This window comes from Wyeomyia smithii, chromosome 3 (assembly GCF_029784165.1).
Source record: "Wyeomyia smithii strain HCP4-BCI-WySm-NY-G18 chromosome 3, ASM2978416v1, whole genome shotgun sequence".
NCBI classification, from domain to species: Eukaryota; Metazoa; Arthropoda; class Insecta; order Diptera; family Culicidae; genus Wyeomyia; species Wyeomyia smithii.
In genome coordinates, this window is record NC_073696.1 from 182,416,264 (window position 1) to 182,444,235 (window position 27,972).

Here is a 27,972-nt window from a genome sequence, read left to right on the forward strand (position 1 = left end):
CCGCATTACAGTCCCATTGCATAGTGGAACAAACTGCAAACATATAATTTTGCTCCAGATTAGTGTATATCGGATAATTTTAGGCATATAGAAGTATGTCATTTAACTAACTAGACTAATGTTGTTTTTCTGTAGTACAATCTACGTTGCCAATGATACTGCCGGTTGCTAGTTGAATTTATATGTGATGGGACAAAATATGCAAGTACTTTTGAAATGTACCCGCATATTTTGTCCCCCCCCCCCCCGCAAAACCAATTCCATCCATGTTTTTTGTTCTCAACGATAAACTTGTGGTGCCATGAAACTGTTATGGTCATTGGTTCTGGATGTAATTGCTGGAACTCCGAAAATTCACGAATTTTATTAAATCGCTGTTTTCTCAACATGTTGTTTTTCATTATGGGCCAGTTATCCGGGTACCGGCAGTTAGCATCTCGACGAAGGCCCCTTGATGTGCGTCCTAATGGGGACCCCGTGATGTACTTTCTGCTTCAAATAAAATCAAGAGAATTGACTACGGACCATAAAAAAAGCATTGGTCGGGTAAACAGATAAACATGATGGTTCATAAATTTATTCAGCGGACCAATCAACTTGATTAGCTCTCTATAAAGTTCAGTTGATAGTATGAAAACAGCACGAATTTTGAAGGAAGTTCTTCAGCTAGTTTATGAGAAAGAGGAAAATAAAACACAATGATATGTAATGCTTCATTGACGATGCACGAGCCTCTCTCCGTGCATGTTCTTTTATTCACTGTAATTCATTAGTACAATGTTTTACTGCTTATGCATTCTTGTTTTAGTATTAAACATTCATCACTTTAGATACAGCTGGGTTGATTTTTACAGCACGTGTACGTGTATGGGTAGGAGTTTGTTGTATAATAGATTCAATAATAATTGTTTTGGAGATACAGTTTACCACTAACATTATGCATCATCATCTTGTTTAAAATGTAATTCCGCCGAAAATACTAATGACCCATTATTTTCAAAATCCACTAGAATATCTAACTGGCAAAGTGAACCAGTGTTCACTCAAAACAATTCGTCACAGTAGTGGTTTGTATCTGCTAGTGTATTTACATAACCGTTCACAATAAACCTTTAACAATTCGATAAAATTCAATTCCTAAAAAATAATGATTTTATTTTGATTTTCCTCAAAATTTTGACCGTTTATCATTGGCATGACTTCAACTGTATACTTCGCAATCAGATGGGTAGTTATTCTTGTTCCATTGCCGAATTTTTCTTCCCAAAATCTGTTCGGATGTCCGGCCGCCACTCTTGGGGTGAGAACCAGTGGAATAAAAATGACGTTGAAATGGCGATTAAACGAGCGTTTATTCGGGATCATCAGCCACCCGCAGACTGGTGGCGGCGCAATAGTGGTTGTACGGGATGAAAAATGATACATAAATCATGACTCTTGGGTTTCCATTGTTGCTCTGTTCCGCTGAAGGCGCTTCATTATTCTCGCCGAAATCTTTCCTAATCGGATGACGGCCGAAATTCAGCGCCGATCACGACCATCTGCAAGCTGAAGGGATTGCTTCTCGGCCCAAAGCCTTCATAATGATTTCACTGGCGAATGATTGGTGAGTGCGCCGCTTACCACCGCAGCAGCAGGAATAATTAATCTTGATGGTTGCGCCTTTCCAGTATGATTGATATATTGTCGCTTGCGAGTTGCGGGCTTCGCACGGGACCATTACGTGTAGGATATGTGCAGTTGAATCCAACAAAGGACGCAATAGAAGATAAGTGCTGAAATGGTCCTTTCCCTGTCGCCACGGTTGTGCTGGACCGCAGCCGGAGTTTCGCCTAGATTTTTGAAATAAAATTTTCATTAGCATACACTGCGGGTTATTCGTACCTCCAAGTGAGGCACGATACATGCACGTATTCTCCGGGATGTGTCCTTTCTTGCGCCTATTGTAGTACTGAGGGGTCCGATGCATATCTGCACTGGCATGGCACTAGAGCGAAAGGCACACATCCGGTGCAAGCGATAGGAATATAAGTTCACGTACCATTCAGCACTTGGATTTGTGCGGAGATCGTCTGTTTGTCGGCCACCGTGCATGTGTAGATGCCGCTGTGTGTCCGCTCGGCTTGTATTATGGACAGTCTGCTGTGGAGCCATTGCTTCGAGAGGCTGCAAATAATTAGAGCATTTCAGTGCGGGCCATTTACAGGAAAACGAACAAAGAAACAAACGGGCAGTATTGAACTATCGTAATCATGTTTTCAATTCAGTGCTAATAGAAATTGTTTTCGTTGAGACGCATTTCCGCAGCGGATTGCAACAAATGTGGACAACCGCAATGACACCCAACAGATGTGAATGTGCGAACGTGACAGTGGGAGTAATAAATTGAACGAACGGCAGATGATCGCTTCGCTGTGAAAATTCAATTACTCGTCTTATGTAAACCTGCCGGACTGAGGCATGTCGATTGCATTGGCAGTTTGTTAACTTCATTGTTTCCTCATGTTTTCGGGTTGGGACATCAATGTGCACACAACACCGTTTGCGGTAGGTTATCCCAATTTAAATAAAGTGATTTTCAAATGTATTGCCAATTTTTGGCCGGAGTAACTATACCTTTGATATGATGTTGGAATTTTTGTTAACATTAAACCAATTTTGTGCACTTACTTTCATGTTATTAATAATTTTAATTGTTTATTGAATTTCAAACATCATTGTATTAAAGTGCATGATTTGGATACATCGCAAAAAAAAACAGAAACCGAATTTGTTGGCTGAAAATAACCACACGTCTCCATTAATTTTTAACTCGCAGGAGGCGCTTTGTTTTTTGAGCATTCTCATTGCATAAAGGTGCTGCCAAGCGGAGCACGAAAATTATAGCACAGTTCTCTATGACAGAGGTGATTGATTTATATGTCCTATTTTCTATGCAATTTGGGAAACAATTTTCAAGAAGTATGAACCATAACTTTAAAGAAGCGAGAGCGTTAAAAAGTACCAAATAAATAACTATAACATAGAGAACTATGCCAAAATATTCATGCATCATGTGGCAGCACAATAACGGTGACCGATTTTTTTTTCTCAAGTATAAATATGTTTTATTATTCAACCTTTCATTAAAAACGAGAAAAAATTGTTGGAGATAATACTTAAATCGGATTTTGCTCTTTCTCGTATCCAGAACTGAAACCAATGTGGCTCGTGCTAGTTTATTTGTCATTGAGTTTGCAGTAGAATATCCCAAAAAAATCGAGGTTAGAAGTCAAGGTTCTCAACCCTAAATTGGAGTATAATGTTATTTTAATATTTTTGTAGAATATTTTGACTTTCTAAAGAAATGTTTACAGGTTGCCCAAACGTGGTTTATGAAAAAAAGACTTTTGATTAGCTTAAAACCCGCTCGAAAACCATTTTTTCCACTTTCTGCATTTTTTGTAGGGTTATTTTTGAATTCTTTTCGTGGTTTAGTTCAACATCGCTTCTAATTATTTGATTCAATGATCCCGGTGCGGTGTAATAAGTAAATTGTGTCCATAATTTTGAGATTCAAAAACACATATAAAAAAAAATTCGGTCAACAAATGAAACTTTTACTGCAAAGCGAGATAATATATATATATATATAAAAAATACATGAACAAAGATCCTTGATATCTAATCGGGGAGCTGAAATATTAAGCATTTTAACAAAAATGTCAAAACACTTTTTTATTTTGGGAGATAAAAAAATAATAATGTTCAGAAAAAAATGAATTTTCGAATGGCTGATAACTTAGTAGAATTTTTTTTTTATTTTCGTAAAAAACTTGGGAAAAAAGTTAGAACGTAAATTTAAAAGAAACGTAATATGTGCGGCAAAGTTTCTTGTTTTAATAATTTTTAAATTTTATTGAGGTGTCTCACGCCTATCTTAATCTGCTTTTAAAATAATATTTTATCTCACTCATTAGTCGCATAATCACCAATTTTTTCCCATTCTGTTGAATATTCTGAAACTTCTTCGAACATACGCTATGGCTGTAGTCAACATTTGAATCACAATTTCCTTAATCGCACATAAACGGGAAAATAAATCACTGCGTAATGGTGATACTGACCTTATTTGGCATTTTTGTTAAAAATCTTAATTTTCCATCACATGTAAATATGCCAAAATCTCAGATGCCGGTATAATATCAAGAATCTTTAGTATGTAAATTGTCGTAATGAATTGCGTTTTGCAGTAAAAGTTCAGTTCTTTGTTGAATTTTTTCATAAGTGTTGCTGAAAATCATGTTTGAAAATTACGGAGAAAACCACTTTTGCACCACATTGCAAAATGTTATCTCAAAAGGCTGATTTTTTGAGAATTTATTATTTTTTTTACGAAAACTATAAACGATTAGCTAAACTCTGATTATCTGATGATGGAGGAGTGAAAAATAAAAAAATCAACATGTTCCAAAAAACAAAATGAATTTTAAAGCCATTAATTTTTGAAAATTTAAATATATGAAAAAAAAAGCTGACATATCAATATACACTTATCGCAATTTTTCTTTACATTTGACTGCAATTACATCAGAAATTACTTCAAGATATACGTGTTTTTGGTAAGAAATGTGTTTTCTGACTTTTAGGGGGATGAGTCAAAAATAAAATTTTTCTTATTTAGGCTGATACAAATTTCGAATTCTTTTTATGTCCAAGGTTATCAAAGTCAGCAGAGGGGGTGGCAAAAAATAAATAACACCGAGACGAAAAAAAAAAAGAAATATCTTTGATCAAAGTTGGTGTGCAAGTTATGACGTTTGTAACTTGCACTCAAAAATACGTAGAAAAAGAACACTTTATTAATGGTATTATTTATTTCGCTTGCCTTTCGACGACACTCTCGCTGTCACCTGACTTGTTTGTTGCTAAATTAAGCATTTATGCTGTCGGAAAACCAATGAAATGAACAAAACGGTTTGAGCTTTTTTTCTTCCCCTTCTAATGTTCAAGATTTTTGAATCGGAGACTATATAGAATCGAGTCCGACCTGTATTTCAATAAACTAATTTTAATAATCGCGAAATTCATGAATGAATATGAATGATAAAAAATATGTATAGCGCCTACCAGGTTTGTTTGATTGGTATAGTGTCTTCGCCATTTTTTTTTAAATTTGTCATAATTTTGTCCTTCCGAAAGATATATTCTTCGTGTAAAAAATAAAATAGTTTTGACGTTGAATTACGCCTTAGGGCAACATATATAGCAGGGGTACAAATTCGAAACACGGAGACATCGAGAGCGTCACGAAAATTATCCACTTTTGAATGTTCAGAACTCAGTTTCCAACCGATTTTTTTCATTTCAAACTATAATAAAAATCTATATTTAGTCTATATAGTAAGATCTTACTAGGGGGGAGGGAGGATTGAAAAAGTGGAAAAATATGCTTACGTAATCATTGACCGGCCCCTAAGGTAAACGATTGGAAATTGGGTACTTGGAATGTCCGATCTCTCAATGAACCGGAGCGAGCTGGCTTGCTTGCTCGAGAACTATAGCGACAGGGAGTCGAAATCGCAGCGATTCAGGAGGTTCGGTGGCCGAATTCCGGGTAAGGGAATTCCGCACAGTAGACCCTATTACACACACTTCTTTCAAATACCACATCTACTACAGTGGCGGCAAAGCAGCGGAACGGGTGTCGGTTTCGTAGTGCATGGAAATCAGAAAACAAGAGTCATCCGGTGGAGGCCCGTAGATGACCGTATATGCGTGTTGAGGATTAATAGCAAATATTTCAACTACAGTTTAATCAACACCTACGCACCGACAAACGACAAATCCGATGAAGTCAATGATTAGTTCTATGAAAAGCTATGAACGAACCTATGACGAGTGCCTAAAACACTACGCTAAAGTCGTCATCGCAAATGCAAACGCATAGGTCAGGAGGGAGGAATTATTCCGTCCGGTCATTGGAAGGCATAGCCTCCAGTTGTCAACCAAAGAAAACGGCCTGAGGTTGATAAACTTGGCCGCGGTCAGAGTTATGATCATAAGTAGCTCTTGTTTTCCTCTTTTAAATCTTCGGAAACACACCTGGAGGCATCTAAATGGATAAGCCAGCTCCCAGATCACGTACTGATTGACGGTCGGCACTTTTCAGATGTTAATGATGTTAGGTATTTTCAGGGACCAAACATTGACATTGACCATAATCTCGTCGTTTGTAAGATCCGCGCACGGTTGTCGAACGTGCTGAAATCTCGTACTGAAAGAACGACGCGTTTCAACATTCGGTGGCTGAAAGTTGATGGCGTGGCAGCAGCCAGAGAGCTGGATCAACGGATCGCAGAACAGCAGGATGAACGAGCGGAAAACATAAATGGGCTGTGGAGCAGTATCCACGGTGCCATCGTAACGACTGCGAGAGAGGTGGTAGGCACGACGCGTGGAATACAGCGTTACGGCTGGTTTGATGCCGATTGCCTGCCAGAGAGCGACAGATAGGAAGAACCGTGCCTGGAGCCGCATGCTCACTGCGGCTACGCGTCAGAACAAAGAGAGGTACAGGGGGGCAAGAGCTGCCGAAAATAGAACCCACCGTTGGAAGAAGCGCGAGTACGAGGAGCAGGTGCCAGCGCAGAGAACAGCTATGCTCAAAACGAGGTGCGGAGACTCTATAGAACTGTCAACAGAGTCAGAGCAGGAATTTCCCTTTGACGGTCATGTGTAATGACAAGGACGGCAACCTGCTTACTGATAAACCGACGGTTGCAGCTAGGTGGAAGGAAAATTTTCAGGCGCTATTGAACGGTGAGGAGCCGGATGAGCAGAGCAGGAACAGGATGATGATTACGAGTGACAAACAAGCTATGGAGTCACCAACACAGGAGGAGATGAAAAAGGCGATTAGTGAACTGGGAAGGACGGTATCCCGGCCGAACTTCTAAAAGCGGGAAGCGAGCGGCTGTACTATGCGATCCAGCAGATAATACTAAGGATCTGGGCGGAGGAAAAAATGCCGAATGACTGGTTGGAAGGCCTCATATGCCCTATCTATAAGAAGGGTCATCGATTGTATTGTGGCAACTATCGAGGCATAACGTTGCAGAACATCGCATATAAAGTGCTCTCCCGTATCCTGTTTTTCAGATTGAGACCGTTAACGGAATCCTTTGTTGGTGGATACCAGGCTGGATTTCGACAGGGGCGTTCCACGACGGATCAAATCATCACCCTGCGACAGATCATCGATAAGTTCCGGGAGTACAACTTACCGACTCACCACTTGTTTGTGGATTTCAGAGTGGCATACGACTCATTGAAAAATAAAACGAGCTCTGGCAGATCTGATGCTGGAATATGGTTTCCCTACGAAACTAATTAAACTGAGTCGTATGACGCTGGAGGGATCGAAATCGTGCGTGCGGATAGCTGGCGAGACATCAGCCGCGTTCTTAACATTGGATTGACTGAAGCAGGAGGATGCGCTCTCTAACTTATTGTTCAACATCGCTCCTGAAGGTGCAGTACGAGGAACAAACGTGGAAAGAAACGGTACGATCATTACGAAATCTCACATGCTTCTTGGTTTTGCGGACGACATCGATATCATCGGTATCAACCGTAAGGCCGCGGAGGAGGCCTCCGTACCTTTCAAGAGGGAAGCTGCGAGATTGGGACTTGTCATTATCCCTACCAAAACCCAGTACATGGTAGCTGGTAGGGAGCGTGGGAGTTCCCGTGGTGTTGGTGCTGAGGTGGAGATAGATGGGGAACGATTTGAGTGGTTGATGAATTCGTTTATTTTGGTACGCTTGTGACATGTGACAACGATATGAGCCGTGAAGTGAAACGACAAGTTGCAGCTGCAAACAGAGCCTTCTACGAACTACGCAACCAGCTAAGGTCCTGTAGTTTGCAAATTCGCACAAAACTAGCGCTGTATAGGACGCTGATACTTCTGGTGGCCCTTTACAGACATGAAGCATGGACACTGAAGGAAGCTGATCGACGAGTGCTCGGAGTTTTTGAGCGTTTAGCTTTGCGATCGATACTTGGCGGTAAACTGGAAGAATGAGTGTGGCGCAGACGCATGAATCACGATTTGTACCAGGTTATACATAGATGCTGATATGGGCTGAGTGGGCTGGACATGTAGCCAGAATGCCTGACAAGAGAGTTGCCAAATTTATTTTCAGTAGAGAACCAGGAAGAGGCCGTCGACTCCGTTGTAGGCCTCGCACGAGGTGGATCTGCTGGTGTACGAGGAGACTGGAGAACGACTCTCCAAGACATAAGAAGCTTGATATCTCTAATTCGTTCGGCCCTAGACCTATGATCGGTTCGTTAACCAACAAAGTAAAGTAAGTAAGTAAGCTATGCACTTGGGCTAAATAAGAGCCTGCTTTTGCTCAAAAACCAATCAGTTAACTAACGGATGGTGGGGGAAACGGTCCCAAATTAGTAGCAGCTGATAACAACATCGGGTAGCAATAACGACTGTTGTAAGAGAATGGTTTACTGGGAACTGATTCTACCAGCAGCAATTTAAGCTGCAGCAGACGGCTCGTTGCCTTACTATAGCTGACGGACCAATAGAATAAACAGCACCTTCCGCAGCACTAGATTTTGGATCTCCTTTCTGTGTGAAATGCATGGTCGACATGCAGGCATGTCCCCGGTTTTGTGGAAACGAAAACCAATCGTCTTTTTAAGGACGACCACATAATTTCAATTGAAGTAGTAAAAATGAGTTTCACACATCTGAGTACTACTAACCGTAATCGTGAGTTTACTATCAAGAAACGGAGTGCTATTTACTCCTAGGAACTGTAAGCATCTTGGAAAGAAATTACAGCACCCCTGATTGATTTGCAGTCACTCTACAAAACGAATAACGAACAGACTTGATGTCCTGGATTTTGTGTTGACATTATCAAACGTCGGGACTATTTCCTGCGCTGAGTGAAATCATGTTCATAATAAGCAAGTTTTTTTTTTAAATTTTTAATTCAAAATTATATTTGTGTTCTTTTCTTATTTTTTTTATCTCACGGTGTATATTTTTTCTGGAAGGACAAAATTATTGTCTACTACTTTGTTGAAGACGTTGTACCAATCAAGCCATACGTTCTTGCTATTTTTTTCTTTTTTTTCTGAAAACTTTTAACTTTTTTGTTTCCCATTTCTCCATGAGCGGCAGCTTTCGATATTTGGATAATCTTTCGAAGCTTTTATGGATAAAATTATACATTTGAAAATAAGCTTAGGTTAACTAAGTTTCAATTTTTTCAACATTTTTTTTTCAGAGTGTATATTTTGTTCAGACAGCAAACTTTATCGAAGACATCACACCAATAAAAAAATATTTCGAATCAAAAAATATTTCTATTCATCAATTCTTTTTCTACACAGCATTATTACATAGCTCCTCAAAAAGGAGTTGTGAATAAAAAAAAAAACAATAGCACAAAATGGCATCATTCTCCCATAGAAATATCTGTGCAAGGTTTCAGCCCGATAAAAAATGGTCGCACAGTGCCAATAAACATCTGAAACGGCACTTGAAGTAGAATTTAATAGCCAAGACGTCTGATAAGCATTGTTTATTTAAACCTTTCATCACTTCCTCAACAATGACATCAAGTGTAGGTAGGTATACATGAAAGTATGCTTGAAAGAACGGCTTTCGCCATTCGTTCATGAATATAAAGGTAATACTATGTTCTGGCTTGATTTAGCTAGCTGACACTTCTCTAAAGTGGTGCTAAAGTGGTATGTAGCTAATAACGTCGATTTCATGCCATGAGAGAAAAACCCTTCAAATTGTCCGCAGTTTCGACCCCTTTGAAGAATTTTGGGCACTTGCTAAACAACGACCTCGACGGGGGAAGGTCAACAACGGCAAACAACTGCGTTCAACATGAAAGAAACATGTTGATTCAGTCGTCTCTTTAACTGTGCAAGGTATTTAGAAAAAAGTTCGAAAATTTGTCAGAAACGGAGAAATGATGTAAAACTTGGATACTTGAAGTTGAATAGGAGTACTGCAATCAAATCATTGATTTTTTCACCATACAGTTCCGAATTATAGGTTGTTGTATGTGTCCAGATTTACTATTTACCATCAGATCATATACCAAACAGTTATGAGATTATTATTTGTGTTAGGATGTATAACCCATTATACGTACGATTTATGTTTTCTCACGTTAAACAACCAAATTATAGAATTCTGATGCAAAAGATTGTGGAGGTTCTGATACAAAATTTGTAAAACTGTGCGAAATAGTATTTTTGTTTACCGAAAAAATGTATAATCACTTCATAAGATTGATGAAGTCTTACATTAAAAATAATGATGAATGAATTTTACGAGCAAAATTATTTTGTCTGCTTGGAAATTCATTAAGGTACGATTTGAGGGATTTACAAAGTACAATTTACATTGAATCACCCGACCCGACAAAATAATTTTTAATTGAAAATCGTGAGGCGAAAGTGACGCATTGCAAAATACTATTTTCAGTGAATTTTATTGAAATTCTCCTAACAAAATTACGGTTCAATTCTTGAGTGCCAAACATATTTCAACGATTTTCGGTATTAATTTACGGGTGTTTATGTGAAATCTTATCGAGAAGTTTGCTGAAGTTCGACAGATTTTCTTGGTATTTTGATGTATAACCGAGTTTTCCACTGAAATCTCATGCTATTGAAATCTCGGTAATTCTTTTTACTCGCTGATAATACCCAAGTGTTAGTGTATGTGTATGATTTCTATAATAAAATATATAAAAAAATCAAAAGAATATTCTATGTTAATTCTATGTTCTATGGGTTAATAATCCCTTAAATTGTCATAAGGTACCGCGGAGCTCTCGCTAAAGCAAAATGAGCTGCGAAGCTCTGTATGCTCCACAAAGAGGGTCGCGTAGCTATAAAGGATGGAAACCACTGGTTAACAGCTATTTAGAATGTTAGAGACTGAAACCTTTCCTGCTGGAGATAAGAACATTATTATAAAACATATTCGCGCCACCATGAATATAACCTCTGCTAGCGCAGTTCCCAAAATAGTGTTCTTAACACATTTTGAATCACAACGATAAGAGCACCCTTCCTGGAGAAAGCTATAATATTAAGCCATTTAGATCGTATACATTTACTCACCTATAGCTAAGCTTGACATCTTTCGGCAGCTCGGTGCCGTCTTTTTTCCACACGATGTTCTGCGGTAGCGCTTGTCTGGTCTTATCTTTATTATTATTGCTAGTTGTCACTCCACCGGGTGGGAATTTGGAGCTAGTCGGACTCGTTCCGCCACTATTAGGCGCTGCCGGTAGTAGACTGTTGGCAGCCTGTCCCGTCGAGACTGGTGGGATCCTGGTTGGCAGCGTTGCCAGATACGACAGCGACACCTGACATGATATATCGATTGTGCTACCTAATTTATAGTACCGGTCGTAGAACTCGTATCCAATCTCGTCGACTATTCGAACTGCTGGCTCTGTGGTATATGTGGGAGAAAATAAAAAACAAGACATCCTGTTAATTTGAGAATTGATCGACTATCTGGATTCATTTTATGCTGGTAAGACATTTTTGGTCTTCATTATTTCAATAACAAAACCAATGATAACGTCCATGAGTGGAAGTTACAAGATCTAATTATTATTATTTCTAAGAGGAACATCCTTACACTAATGTGTAAATGCAGATAAACTCTTACACTAAGTGCAAGAAGCGAAACCTGCACTAGGGCATGGATAAACTTCTCCTTCTTAGGTAAAAGACTCATCACGACCTTAAATTAACGTTAAAAATATCGAAATTATCTGATACGCACAAGGTGCTACGATTTGGCTCAGCATGAAAACACATAAAAGTAAGAATTTATTTTTCACAGCATTTATTTGACACGGCACAATACTAAAAGTAAAAAATGTTAAATTAAATTTTAACCATTGTTAACCTCAAGTAGCACACAAAACGGGTTTCCAAATGATATTTTTACACTTATAGATTTGTCGCTATTATCTAGTTTTTGAACTGCATAATAACAACATTTAAAAAATATCAAATCCCGTTTAAAATAATTAACAGTAATGTGATTACAGATTATCTGCGAGATGTAGTGTGAAAAATATGAAAACAGTTTTGAGCATAATATTCAAGAGAAATAATTTCCTCCTAAGGGGTTATATTCCTTTTGAGTTTCCAAAAAATCGAAAACTTTTCATTATCTTAAAGTGCAACATCTTGAGAACATTTTCACAAATTTTTATTAAGATCTGAGCAATAAGGAGAATGTTATGGCGATTTGCAGCGCGCCTCGCTACGGCTGCATAAGCTAAACTTGAAATTTCACACGCGATTATCTTGGAATAGAGCAAGATCACGCCAAATCGCCTTTGGTCGAATATCGACCATTTTTGATTTGAATGAAACTTCGCACACGTATTTGGCTTAGCAAACTGAGCATTTTTCACAGATTGAGAGATTTTTTACACCCATGAGTTACATTTCAAAAGGGCGTATGCCTTTTGGCATAGGTTTAATTCGAAGCATTGTAGCCCAGAAACCGTTGGTTGTATAGAAAAACTGTCTGAGAATGAGTTGTAGGGAATTGAAAATGCACCATAAAAAAAAATACAAACTGTACAAAAAAAAATATTTTGACCAATAAAAATTAAAAATAAACATTAAATTTCAATTAAAAAAAAGAGTTGAATTTTTTTTTTATTTTTTTTAAAGAAACTTGACGTTAATTCGCAACTTTTAAAAACAAGTCCAGGATGGAGAAATGAAAAATGATTTTTTATGGTAGATTAATTTTTTTATAAAAATTTTAATTTAAACATTTTTCAAAATATTTGTATTCTGATGATTTCAAAAGATGCAGAGAGTTATTTTGAGTTAAAAAAGCTCTTGGTAGTAAACATTCTAAAGGCATTGATTTTCGAGTTATTTTAAATTTAAGCTCGAAAAATTATTAATATTTCGGAAAATACACGTTTTTCTTAATTTGTCCATGGTTCTCCAGAAAAAACATACGTTCATTGGAATGCTTGATCAAAAATATACAATTCATTTTTGACAACAAAACGATTGGATAAATAACTCAAGCGCTAAACCTTAGCCTACCTACACGTTCCCCCTTGCCGAATGTTTTATAAAAAAATATGTTTGTCGTGCAACACTACCTACTTGTTTACTAATAATAACTGTTTGTAAAGTACGCTACCAATATCCTATAATATCTGTTTTCGTATATAAATACACCAAGCCCAAATGCTGTAAACCCTTTCCTGATCATCGGTGCTAATCAAGCTTACGCAAATTAAACGAAAACGTTATTGCAAAATTAAAAATATTGAACAGTCAAGCTCATTTTAATACGTCTTTATCAATTTGTGATTCGTGTAGTTATTGGAATGATAGTCAAGCCACCATTCATCCCTTCGTTGTTTACTATTCAGAATCTGGAACACTTAAGAATATCAGCTTCATCATAATATCGGAAGTACATGATACTGTTGCGGTTCAGGTGTTCATTGCCAAATTATTGAGTTTTTTGAAAACAACAATAGAGTTGAAAAAAGCGATATTAATGTCTGATGGAGCTGCCTCACAATATAAAAATAGAAAAACTTTGCAACAAAATATAAAGTCGATGCAGAGTGGAATTTTTTTGCGACTTCTCATGGTAAAGGCCCATGCGATGCAATTGGTGGCATATTAAAACGAATGGTAGGAAATGCAAGTTTAGCTAAAGTACATGAACATCCCATTACAAGCGCAAAAGAATTGTATGATTGGTCTAATCAGAAAAGTGATAAAAATTAATCAAAAATATCATTTAGTTGGGTATCATATGAAGAATATGAACAAACAGTAACAGAATGGAGCAATATTTCCAAAAAATCTATAATAATAGCTGCCACACAAAAGTATTAATCTTTTGTTCCGATTTCAGAAAATAAGATACAAACGAAACTGTTTTCAAAAGATGACGAATCATTTACTTATGATGTATATAAAATATAACGTGAAACTAGTTCTGTGAAGTATCTATGTCATAAAAAATATGCTCCTAAGATAATAAAACTCGAAAATAAATGTTTGATTCTTATATATATTAATATCACTTAGAACATTTAACTCTTTTCTTGAGAACCGTTCGCCCAATCGTTTTGTTGTCAAAGAATAAATTGTATATTTTTGATCAAGCATTCCAATGAACGTATGGTTTTTGCTGGAGAACCATGGACAAATTAAGAATAACGAGTATTTTCCTAAATAATTATAATTTTTCGAGCTTAAATTAAAAATAACTCGAAAACCAATGCCTTTAGAATGTTTACTACCAAGAGCTTTTTGATTCTAAATGACTCTCTACATCTTTTGAAATCATCAGAATACAAATATTTTGAAAAATGTTTGAATTGGAATTTTCATAAAAAAATTCATCTACCATAAAAAACAAATTTTTCATTTCTCCATCCTGGACTTTTTTTTAAAAGTTGCGTATTAACTAACGTCAAGTTTCTTTGAATAAAAAAAATAAAAAAAATTCAATCTTTTTTTAAATTTTAATTTAATGTTTATTTTTAATTTTTTTTGGTCAAACCAATTTTTTTTTTGTACAGTGGATATTTTTTTATGATGCATTTTCGATTCGCTATAACTTATTCTCAGACAGTTTTTCTATACAACCAACGGTTTCTGGGCTACAATGCTTCGAATAAAACCTATGCCAAAAAGCATACGCTCTTTTAGAATGTAACTCATGGGTGTAAAGAATCTTTGCTAAGCCAAATACGTGTGCAAAGTTTCATACAAATCAAAAATAGTCGATTAAATTTTCGCGTATTTCCAGGCGATTTGAAATGATTTTGCTCAATAGTGTTTCTCAAAAAATGACTTTGCCGTGATCCTGATTGCGAGAAAACTACTGAACCGATTTCCTTCATCTTTTTGCCTTTCTCCTAGAAAGGTATAGCAATCACTGGAAAAACCAAAGGTATAAAAGTGCTCCAAAGTGTCGAATCTCGTATATCAATCGACTTAGTTTGACGAGCTGAGCATTTTCTGTATGTGTGTGTGTGTATGTGTTTGTGTGTAACGCTCTCCCAATCTCACTCGATTTTCTCAGAGATGGCTGGACCGATCTTCATGAAATTAATTGCAAATGAGAGGTCTAGTTGCCCCATAAGACCCTATTAAATTTCATTGCAATCGAATTTTTGGTTTAGAGGTTATGTTCAAAAATGTGAAAATCACGAAACATCATTATCTCAGAAACTAACCACCCGATTTTAACAAAATTGGTTTCAAATGAACGAGCTACTTAAAAAACCCTCAACATTTAAGTTTCATGAATATTGAAGATGCGGTTCAGAAGTTATTTAAAGAAACGTGTTCTGGAGAGTGTTTAGTCTCACTCATGTTTCTCAGAGATGGCTGAACCGATTTTCATAAAATCATTGTCAAATGGAAGGTCTAGTTGCCCCATAAAACCGCATTGATTTGTTTTGCAATCGGACTATAACTTTGCCTGTTATGTTTAAAAATGTGAAATCCAGCTATGAAAAGGAACATATTCCGAAGACTACTCAAACTCAATCACTTTTCTCAGAGATGGCTGAACCGATTTCCACGAAATTAGTGTCAAATGAAAGGTCTAACTGCCTCATAACACCCTATTGAATTTCAATGTAATCGGACTGTAACTTCGTCTGTAATGTATCAAAATATGAAAATCACGAAACTTCATTATTTCAGAAACTACACAACCGATTTGAACAATATTGGTATCAAATGAACGGGCTAGTTAAAGGTTAATTGATGAATTTTATGGTGATTAAACACGTGGTTCAAAAATTGTGAAAAGAAACATGTTCCGGTGACTTTTCAAATTCACTCGTTTTCCCGAAAATGGCTGGACTAAATTCAACAATCTGAGTGTCAAATGAAAAGTGTGAATTTTTTATAGGTTCCAATTTCATTTGACTATAATCGTATTTTTTTCCAACCGTTATAACCGTTATATTATCTCAAAGAACACACGACTTATTTGAACATATCTAGTGTCCTTTGAACAGGTTGTCTTTCAAACTCACAAGTAAGAAATTTCATAGCAATTTGATATGTGGTTCAAAAGTTATGAAAAGAAACGAAATTCAAAGACTATTTAAAACTGTAACTGCTTTGATCAAAACATACGGCCTCAACAAAATTTAAATTTGGTATTGTGCTATTCGTACGTTCCCGGCACTGCTCGTGAATGAAGTGTACGAAATTCAAAGTCATTTCTTTTATTTCGCTATTTCTTCAGCACGAATATTTTACTCCTAATTAATAATTCTTTTAATTAATAATTCTTTTTTGCCTTTCTCCTAGAAAGGTATGGCAATCACTTGCAAAACCGAAGATATGAAAGTACTCCACAGGGCCGAATGGCATATATCACTCGACTCAGTTCGACGAGCTGAGCATTTTCTGTATGTGTGTGTGTGTGTGTGTGTGTGTGTGTGTATGTGTGTGTGTATATGCAGATTTTTATTTTCACTCACTTTTCTCAGAGATGGCTGGACCGATTTTAATGAAATTATATGAAAGTTCTAGTTGCCCCATAAGACCCTATAAAATTTCATTGTAATTGGATTTTTATTTCAGAGGTTTTGTTTAAAAATGTAAAAATCACGAAACATCAATATCTCAGAAACCACACAACCGATTTGAACAAAATTGGTTTCAAAAGAACGGGCTATTTTAAAAACCCTTAACTTTTGAATTTTATATAGATAGCACATGTGGTTCTAAAGTTATGAAAAGAAGCGTCTTCTGAAGACTGTTTAATCTCACTAATGTTTCTCAGAGATGGCTGGACCGATTTCCACAGAATCAGTGTCATATGAAAGGTCTAGTTACCCCATAAGACCCTATTGATTTTTTTGCGATCGGACTATTACTTTGCCTATTATGTTTAAAAATGTGAAATCTAGCTATGAAAAGAAACATATTCCGAAGAATACATAAACTCACTCACTTTTCTCAGAGATGGCTGAACCGATTTTCACGAAATTAGTGTCAGATGAAAGGTCTATCTGACTCATAACACCCTATTGAATTTTACTGCAATCAAACTGTAACTTCGTCTGTAATGTACCGAATTGTGAAAATCACGAAACTTCATTATCTCAGAAAGTACACAACCGATTTGATCAATTGTATTATCAGATGAACAGGCTAGTTAAGGGTTAACTGATGAATTATGATTTAACACGTGGTTTCAAAGTTTGGCTGCCCTATACGTTCCCATTTCATTTGATTATAATCGAACTAAGCAACCGTTATGTATTATATTGTTAATAAAACAACGAAATTCTATTATCTCAAAGATTACACGACTTATTTGAACATTACTAGTGTCAAACGAACGAGTCATCTCTCAAACTTACAAATAACAAACTTCATAACAATTTTATATGTGGTTCAAAAGTTATGGAAGGAAAAGAAATTCAAAGGTTATTTAAAACTATACCTGCTTTGATAAATATATGTGGCCACAATATAATTTAAATGTGCTGTCGTACCATTTGAATGTTGCCGGTATCGCTCGTGATTGAATTGTTCGCGATTAAGAATCATTACTTTTATTTCGCTATTTATTGAGCATTACATTACGTCAAATTTCATATTTTATACTTATATTACAACATCATTATTTTTGAACCCAAAAAGTGAATACACATTCATTGGATTGAAGCGTTCATGTAAATCTATTTTTACAAATGAAAAGTTTGAATGAGAAAGGCTGGGTCTGACCGATAGGTGGATTAATTTAGGTTTTTTTTAAATTTTCGTAATTAAATTCGCCGGTCTTTGAACGATCGCTTTTTGAAAAATACTGTTACATTTTGCCCAAAAATAATTTCAAATGCAATTTTTAGCTCTCAAAACGTGCATTTTTTGGGAAAAACGTTCCCGTTTGCACTGAAAACAAAATACTCATAAAAGCGATCGTTCAAGGACCCGGCACACTTCTAAACTAATGATATGATATGAGTTTTTTGATTTCGGTTGACCCGCTGAGTCTCTATCAGGATCACCGCAAGCCTCTGCAAAAAAATAACGTTTCGGGGAAACGACCATCACTCCAGTAATAACTGGTATATCTCAAAATCAAACATATTTTGTTGTTGTTGATAAACTGTATTTTTAGAAAAATACCACTTTGATGCAATGAAAATGGTGCTATGTACTTAAAAATAAATTCAAACTTCCCTCATTTTTCTCGACCAAAAAGGTATATATCCCCTTAATCAGAATTTCCGTGATCCCAATTTCCCTCCTTAAATTTCAAAGAACATTAAGCGACAATGATCTTCAACTTCGGGATGGTTTAGTGAATTCATCGGCTGCTCGCTTCTATGCGCTCACGTACTTTAGGTCGATCGATTCATTCTCTAGTGAATTATGCACGTATATCTACAAGCTAGGTCATGGAGGTGTCCAATCCGTTCATGGTGATACTGATAGGAGATCGATTGTTCCGATAACGTTATGACATCCTCCCAGTGTTCGCTTTTAGGACTACTGCAGAACTGGTTGACCACGTTTAGAGCAAAGCAGATATCTAGCCGGGTATGATCCAAAGACAGAAAACTTGCAGTGGAAAGTTTTTCGCAGAGAACCTCGGTCATCCTCTCCTTCCTTCGTCGTCATCGTGACCGCTGGTTTGACTTGAACGGTGTGGTAATTTTCCATTTGGTACATCTCTAGCAGCTCTTCGACAAGTTGCTTCTGATCCAACGTTGGCATTCCACGTTCCATGCTACGTCAGATTCGGAGACTATGACAGAAGTTTGCTTCCCCGAAGTCCTTTATGTAATAGCGAATTTCTTTAATCTTAGTGCCCAAATGGGGCTATCTGGCATTTCTTTCTAGCATCGTGAATGCCAATATCGCTTCTTTATTCTCGCGCAGATTTCCACAGACCCAGTGGAATATAAGAAATTTGCTATAGAATAGGTTGCATGATATTCAATGGTTTCTTTTCCATCTTTGGGAAGTTGGTGAATGTAAAGAAGTCGTCCTCTTGGGTTATAAGGAACAACTGCTTTTCTCTGATCAACTTTTAGTAATGGCACGCTAGCGCTCATTGATGGTTCCAGCCAAAATTATTTTAGGGCAGTATCCAGCGTTTTATTCCAGACCCGGCTGGTCTGCTTCAGGTTGTATAACGCTTTCCGTAGGCTGCAAACTTTGTCCCGGTCACCAGTGATTCTCTTCGGAAACCGAATGAAGATCATTGCATCGCTAAGCTTGCGCTAGACGTACGCCATGAACACGGTATGATCTTCGTAAAACCTTGCTGTTCGAGGTCAAATCATCCTGCGGGCTGTCGTCTTGTTGGTCGGAATCTTGGAGTGTTTTGGCCGGTAACAAAATTATAAGGAATTTAGTTTTACCTGGTGGTAGGCGCTTCCGGTCAGTATGCTTCAACGCATGCCCTGGATTGACTTGTTTTACTGATTGTGAAGGGAGTGCAATTTTTCTCGTCTGCATCTTTGATTTCGCTACCTGATGAGCTGCTTTTTGTTGATTCCACTAATGAGATTGTTCCATCCCTCCTCCATTCGTGGTCCTCGCCTAGTCCGTACGTAATACGTCCTGGCAAACCTCGCTGGTATCTTGTCGATGCACTTGGTAAATTTAATTGTCTCGAAGTCAACTGGATATTCCGGTCCTCCAAATGCACAGCGTTCTTTTTTCACAATGATTTTGTCACGGCTGCTGATGATTCTGTCTTTCTCCAAATTGCATAACCTTTTTTTATCTTAAGCGTAGACCATGAAATCGCATTTGGTGGAGTTCGTATCCAGTTTTATACGCTCATACTTCCGTTGATGTTCTATTGATGTTGCACCAAATATCTTCAACTGGCTCTTTTACGTATATGGTTTCTCCGCCTAGCACTTGTGTGAGGTTGTGGTCATTTAACTCAGCCGCCTTATTGTCCGTCTAAGTTAAAAACTTTTGAGGGGATTCACGTCGTCCAACATGCTTCACACGCTGTTGAATATGGAGCAGTTTATCCGATCCTGCAGTTTCACTCCGTTTGGAAGTGTATAATCACGTCGTTTGATGTCGCACTCGTGCCATGTTCTGTTTTGAACCTAGAATTAATATATTCACGGCCGATGTTGCTACGTAGATTCTTCCACTTTTGCTTCCGCTGTTTGGTTTTTTTCCTTCAAATTGTAAATAAACACCTCTCTGGTTTCATCATCGATGAAGTTTATGAAGAACCAGCTTCCGTCAATTAAAAGAGCGTCAAAAAGTTCTAACAGATCCGTGCTCACCAACTGCAACTTGTCTTTGGCTCGAAAACGATAACCCTTGCTAATTCGCATTCCAAATCATCACTTCAGGTTTCTCAACCACCAAAGTTCCATTCTTCCTGCTGTGCATCACCTAAAGCGAAAACTGCGAACGGAATGATTTAGCGAGTACTGATCTGGTTTATTGCAGTTAGAACAGGAGTCATCCTCAGTCTCACCTAATTAACTACCCTTGCTACGCCTCTAGTACTACTCCCCGTGGTAGAGCGCTCCTTCTCGACTGCTGTTTCTTGGTCTTTTCTTCGACTTGAGGTCTCACCGAATCTTAAACTTGGCTGTGTAGGCTGACAACGCCTAACCTGATGCTTCCATGTCCTTCATAATAGAAGCATATAACTTCGGCAGGCCTAGTTGCGGTAGCAAAATTATCCCTCGATAAATGCCGTCATCTTCGAAAAATGTATTCAGCTAGTCTCAAACTTTCTTGGTGTACTTCGCGGCCAACACTGTACTCGGTTTTCTCCAAACCTAAACAGATGGTGGCTAATGCACTGAGCTTCGTGTCTTCATCCACAGCAAAGCCTTCAGGCGGTTTCACCGCACTCCTTCTCTGGTCTTCAATTTGAGGAGAAGGAATCGTTTTATTGATAAAAGCGAACTACTTTTTTTTCCTATATGACTTCTTCACTGCGACCAGAACCGTTGATCTATTGTGAGATATGCCCGGGTTTCTGCTGTATCCCACACTTTTATTGTTGGCAATACCGCTATTGAGAAGTGGCATGCTTGTTATTATTTTTTACCAGTGCTTGTGTGTAATGTGCTACCCTTCCTTTTACACGCTTACTGTTCTCCTATACCGAGCCTCGTTCCTCCTGCCAAATATCACCAATTATAATTCCCTGGAGAAGTTTCGTCGTGCGTCCTTCTGGCCAGTTTTATTGATAAGACGAAGTCCCTGAGCCTGAGAATAAACCCATACTCAAAGTCCTTTTTTACATCGAATGGCCTGATTCTACTAAGATTCGAACCCACGACCATCCGCTTGACAAAGCGGACTCTGTTACCTTTCGGCTACGCAGCTACCCAAGCGAACTACTTAAAAATGGTTCTGTTGAAAATTACCTTCTGTCCTTACGGCCCATAACCAATTGAAGATGTCTGGTTTGATTGAATTCTATATTTGTAAAGTTGTAGGGTAATGGGGGTATTTTGGCCAGCTTTGGGAAGTGTTCGCACAGTTCATTAAAAATAAACAAAATTTTTCAACATAAATACCTACTCTGTTATACCATTGCATTGTTAAAAGCTACGTGTCTATTTTAATATACACCGTTCAACAATGCAATATATTGGAAAATATCCTAGAAATATCAAAATTTCTACGAAGTACTAAAAACATATTTTGGTCCACCAAATTTTTACTTTGGTCCACCTTCATATCTACAGACGTAAATGGTAATAGTTCGGACTAATTATATTTAAGATCATCATCGGTATTTTTAGAGCAAAAACAGTGGGTTTGAGGAACATCTTTCTGCTGTGAATTTTTGTAAATTTTGAGCTTCTAAAAATGAAATGATTTGGCTTTTAGCGGTTGACAGGCATTCTCATCAAATTTCATATCGTTAAATGTGATAAATTAAGAAGTTATTACCTGTAAATTGTCACAAGCTGCTTCTTTGTTCACGTGCAACGGCCGAACGGGAATCCAGGGAGATGTCAAAACTTGGCATGGCCAAAATATGTTTGCTTCAGAAAGAGGCAAACATATTTCGGCCATGCGTGTTTAACCACTTTTTCAACTTTTTCCAACATGTTAGAGTATACAAACTGTTTCTATGACATTTTATTGATGTTACTACAACAACGAATTGTTTCAAAAGCATACATATTTGTTACAATAGCTTCCGGACGTTGACTTGTATATTACCACTTCCTCTTGATTTTAAGTTGACTCAGCTATAACTTTGAATATGTTTCATACATCATAATTCCAAAATAACACCATAATCATAATTCCAAAATAACACTACCTAGAGCCAGTTTTTCGCCGAAAATTATAGTGTTGTATGATTCTTAGGTGTGTTATTCAATGTTACATGCATAGTTTTCTAATATTCACTGAATTTATCAGATAAAATGCGTAAAATGTTACCGGGTGGGCCAAAATATGACTGTGGGCCAAAATACCCCCGTTACCCTATATAATTCGTTTAACCTAAAGGGCGAATTGCATCACGAGAAAAACGTTGTAGGAATTTACGTTTTTGGTAATTGCTTACACTGAATTTTTATCGCTGTAAGGTTTAAGAAAACTAAAAGAAAACATCATCATCGGAAAACAACATCGAAAAACAACTCGGAATCGTGCAGTAACGAAACTCTGAGCATCGAACAGAAGGAGAAATGCGGTCAGAATAGAAGTTCTATTAGTGATCAGGATCACAAGCGAGTTGTGAAAGCGTTTATGTGGAATCCCAATGCTTCGGCCAGGGATGTGGCTAAAAAGTCTTTCGTTCAGAGAGCCAAAGAGTTCGTACAAAGTGCCGAATGCCGCAAATCGTGACGAACGGCAAGATACGGTGGTGAAGTCACAAGCCCGGAAACTTTACACCCAGACGCTGACGAAGCCTCATTGTCTCATCATGGATGATGAAACTTACGTCAAGGCGAACTTCCGGCAGCTTCCAGGGCTACTGTTTTTCACTGCCCAGCCCAAATTTGATGTTCCGGAGGAAGTAAGGAGCAGAAACTTTCAAAGTTTGACACGATCTGCTCATGTGGCAAAAGGAGTGCACCGGCAAAAGGCAAAAGGAGTGCACCGTGACTACCGGGACTGGAAACGGAAGATCTACCTCAGGTAGTGTCTACAGAAGTGTCTGCTTCCTCTGATGAAGCAACATGAGGGACTTACGATTTTCTGTCCGGGTTTAGTTTCATGCCACTATTCAAATTATGTCCTGAAGTGTAAGGTCAACGGGGTCACTCTCGTACCCAAGGACATTAGCCCCCAACGCACCGGAACTAAGGTCTGTCGAAAAATACTGGGCTTTTATGAAACAGGCGCTACGAAAGTATCTCAAGGAGGTCAAATCTGAAAAGGACATGAAGAAAAAGTGAGTTTCCGTACAGAAAAAGCTGCAGCCAGATGTTGTACAAAACCTAAGTGTAAGGTGCGAGCGTGCGGTTACGGTGTTGATCAGGGGTGCGAGTCCAAGTAGACGACAGCGACCAGGATAAGGAGGCAGGTTGATCGGACGCCAAGGTGGATTTCTCAATGCAAAACGAATGAACCTCTTTTGCACACGTTCGATAGAATGTTCCATACTAGTTGATTAGGGCACCAAACCATGCTTGCGTACTCAAGTAGAGGCCGTACCAGCGAGCAAATCAATGTTTTGAACAGTAATGGTCGCTGATATCATGAACAATTTTAGAGATGAAGCCAAGCTGACGTGAGGCTTTAGCAGTGATGTTCTAGCGATGCAAATCGAAAAGGAGTTTCGAATTCCTATTTGATCTCCAAGGTCGTTGATGTGATCTACTCTCACAAGTTCCTGATCATCGATATGATAATCAAAGATTATTGGATTCAACTTACGATGAAAGTTACAACGCGGCATTTGGAGACACTCAGAAATAATTAGTTCTTCTGTATCCAATAATCTGTATCCAATTCTGTATCTTCAAATACAACATCTTGAGAACATTTCCACAAATTTTCATAAAGATCTGAGCAATAGGAAGAAAGTTAGAGCGATTTGCAACGTGCCTTGCCACGGCCGCATAAGCAAAACTTGAAACTTTACACGCGATTATCTCGGAATAGTTTTTTCCGGAAAATGACTTTGCCGTGATCCTGATTGCGGGAAAACTACTGAACCGATTTCCTTCATCTTTTTATTTTTAAATTTTTGTTATAAAATTCGCCGGTCCTTGAACGACCGCTTTTCGAAACATACAGTTACATTTTGCCGCAAAAATTTTTTTAATGCAATTTTTTGCGCTCAAAACGTGCATTTTTTAGGAAAAACGTTCCCGTTTGCACTGAAAACAAAATACTCATAAAAGCGATCGTTCAAGGACCCGACACACTTCTAAACTAATGAAATAATATGAGTTTTTTGATTTCGGTTGATCCGCTGAGTCTCTATCAGGATCACCGCAAGCCTCTGCAAAAAAATAGCGTTTTGGGAAAACGGCCATTACTCCAGTAATAATTGGTATATCTCAAAATCAAACGTATTTTCTTATTGTTGATAAGCTGTACTTTTAGAAAAATACCACTTTGCTGCAATGAAAATGGTGCTATGCACTTAAAAATAAATTCAAACTTCCCTCATTTTTCTCGACCAAAAAGGTATATAACCCCTTAAAATAGAGTCTCAGGAGACTTTGTCTTGCAATAGCCACAAACTGTCCAAAATGCTCAGCTGTGAACACCGACGTTGACCAGCATCTCCCTTTCAACATAAACAGTCCGCGGTTCCAGAGCGCCACGTCGGTGATAGTTTGGGGTCGTACCCAGGCGTGGAAAGTTCCCACTAGTCCCTTACTAACACGCAGAGAATCCATCCCCAGGATACCTATAACTCGGTGACGGAATCGTGAAAGGACTCGCAAACACCATCCGGAGGATTCCCACTCACGATTTTTATTTCAAGAATCCTAGAGCCATATACAGGGCATTCCTGAGGATTCTTTTTCAGGAATCCTTTTTCAAGGACGCTCAGGAATCCAATGTGAGGAATTCTAGAGAATCTATGCGAATCGTATGTGTTCGTCCGGGGTGTTTATCGAGAAAAAGCGTGCGAACAACGAATATCGTCCAAACGCGGTATCGGATGAATTTGATTGATATTCTCGATAACATTTTTTGGCCTCCCGAGTCCTCCGAACCGAAATTTTGTAGACTTTTATGTACATGCTGTCCAAGCAGAACGAACAAATATTAAACACTATGGACCAATTTAAAAGCTTGGACCAGGTGTGTGCCGCTTGCGATTTTTCTGAAAAACGTCTTAAACTCGTCATCCAGCACAAAGGGGGAGCACTCCCAGCTAATACGTCGTAAAGGTTTTCAATGAAGCTTCAATTAAAATTATTTCAGGAAATAATATCTTGTATTTTAATTTTTTATCACATTTTGAAAGTGTATTTGATCTTATTGAACACTCTGTATACGGATTTTTTATCGCCACGACATACCACACACATGTCTCACATGACATACCGAAGCATGGTGATTACACGAACTCCAACTTGAAGCAGTTTGTGGATGGATTCCTTGTGTGTCGCCTACGACAGCTTTGAAAAGTATTTGAAGTTGGTGAAGCTAACTGAGGAAAGCGTTATTCCAAAACATCAACTGCAGGTGTTCACTATTAATTATTTATTTATTTACTACGTTTTCAGGCCAAACTGTACAGACTGACTTATCCCTAACTAGTTTAAATACCTAACACTTATTTTAAAACGATGTCTAGTTACATTGAAATCAAACACTTTAATATTATTTAGTAGGGCAAAACATCTTTCCAGTGGGTGATTTTGTCCGAATACAGTCCGGTGCGTAGTTGTCCGGAATAACGAGCGTTGGCGCGATCGACGCGCTGGCGCATAGAAATTTACCTGTTGCAGTAGGTCCAGGCAGTCAATATGGTTGCGTACCACGTCGAAAGCAAACATTCGCTGTAAGTATGCCCGTCTTTGGTGCAAGGGTTCCAATTTAATTAAACGGCATCGCTGGTCATACGGCGGTAATCTTTGTGGGTCGTTCCAAGGTAGTCGTCGTAGTGCGAAACGGAGAAAACATCGCTGTATTCTCTCTATGCGAACAATTTGGGTTTCGTGGTAGGGAGCCCAAATTTGAATAGCGTACTCGAGGACACTTCGAACAATAGAGCAGTAAAGCGTTTTGAGTGCCTATACATCGCTGAAATCGCGTGTGTGTCGGCAGATGAAATCGAGCAAAGCGAAAGCCTGCGATGTGCACGTTAAAACTGAGCTTGTTATTTATGATCACTCCTAAGTCGTTAATTGAAGAAACACGTTCGAGACTCAAACCTTTCGCTTTATACTCGTAACGTCACTGCGTCCGCATTCTAGCAAAGCTGATTACCTTTCACTTCATCCCTAATCGCCATCCCGTTCAGAACACACCAGCTTGTTACGATGTCGATGTCCTGCTGCAGAGCGGCACAAACGATCAAAGAACTGATTACTCGGTATATCTTCAAATCATCGATATAAATCAGATGATGAGAGTCAAGGCGGTTGGTCAAGTCGTTCACAAATAGAATAAAAATTAAAGGACCAAGGTGGCTACCTTGCGGCACACCAGATGGTGTCGGAAACTGGCCTGACTTTACGGATTTATATATTCCACGAAAGCGGATCTGTCCCGTAGGTAGGAGCGCAACCACAAGATAAGCCAGTTACGGAAGCCCAGCTTCTCAAGCTTTTTCAGTGTCAACTCATGGGGTACCTTATCGAAGGCTTTGGCAAAGTCCGCGTAGACACTGTCCACTTGACAGCGTTTGTCCAAACTAGAGTTAAGAAAACTTGTGTATGCCATGAGGTTCGTAGCAGTAGTATGATTTTTGACAAAGCGGTGCCGGTGTTGGGATATTATGGGCTTAGCGGCTGCGTAGAATTTATCGTGAATTAGAAGCTCGAGCGTTTTGGCGAGACAACAGAGAATCGAGATTGGTCGGTAGTTAGTGACGTTATGAGCACTTCCAGCTTTGTGAATGGGCGTGACAGCAGACATTTTCCATGCCTCCGGGAATATACCTTCTGGCATACCGGTGATGCAAGTACCTCCGCACAGCGCTGAATGAATACAAGGGGCAGCTTGTCCGAACCAGGGCCTTTTAACGTATCAAAATATTTCAGCGCGATGGTAACCTCGGCTGCGGTGAAAGTTGGACGTGGCAAGTGTATATCGAACGATGGTAAGGAGTTTAACAGTTCCGGGGAAATAGCTGGAGGGTTAAAGTTGAACACTGATTTGAAAAAGCGGCAAAAAGCTCGACTGAAACTTCAACGTCGTTACTGGTTGCACTTTCAATAAAAAATAATCATAAAAAAGCACTTCAATTAAAAATAATCAAAAATTAAATGCTTCACAGCATCGATGAAGTTTATGAAGTATCTACTGTCACCAATCAGAAGAACGACATACTGAGCTCCGAGTCCTCCTGTGCTCATCTTCAGGGGGAAAATCTTCTTCGTGATACAAATATCATGCAAACATAGAAAAAAAATATCGAAAACATAAGAAATCAGCTGCGCCCACGTCATAATAATAATACCCAATTAAAATTCAAAATGAGTCATAAGAGGGAACCTTAATAGGTATTAGCTGCTCGGAATTTCGCCTTTAGATTATTCGACACAGACTTCACAGCCAATCTCACAACCGCAGGTTGTAAAACTGGTAGCATATCACGATAATATTTAATAACTTATTCAATCTAATATTTATTATAATATCTTGTGCATTTACTGCATGTTAATCTGCATCTAAATGAAACAACTCATATTTTAATAAATGTTTTCAGAAATCAGTTCGAAACATCAAATATAATAGTTGACTAACATGGGATAATCTTGTTAGTACAGA

General features: G+C 38.2%; 1 protein-coding gene across 9 annotated transcripts in view; it reads right to left on the reverse strand.

Annotated features, from left to right (window-relative positions):
* Positions 1-704: 704 nt before the first annotated feature.
* LOC129726750 (uncharacterized) overlaps positions 705-27,972 on the reverse strand; it is a 124,945-nt gene continuing 97,677 nt past the window's right edge. For all 9 annotated transcript variants that reach the window (XM_055683812.1, XM_055683803.1, XM_055683811.1 and 6 more), the window contains exons 6-8: positions 11,164-11,500; positions 2,042-2,166; positions 705-1,832 (exon numbers count right to left, since the gene is read on the reverse strand). In XM_055683812.1, the coding sequence (XP_055539787.1) occupies positions 1,720-1,832; positions 2,042-2,166; positions 11,164-11,500 (575 nt within the window). In that variant the 3' untranslated portion in view covers positions 705-1,719. The remainder of the gene's footprint in view (positions 1,833-2,041; positions 2,167-11,163; positions 11,501-27,972) is intronic.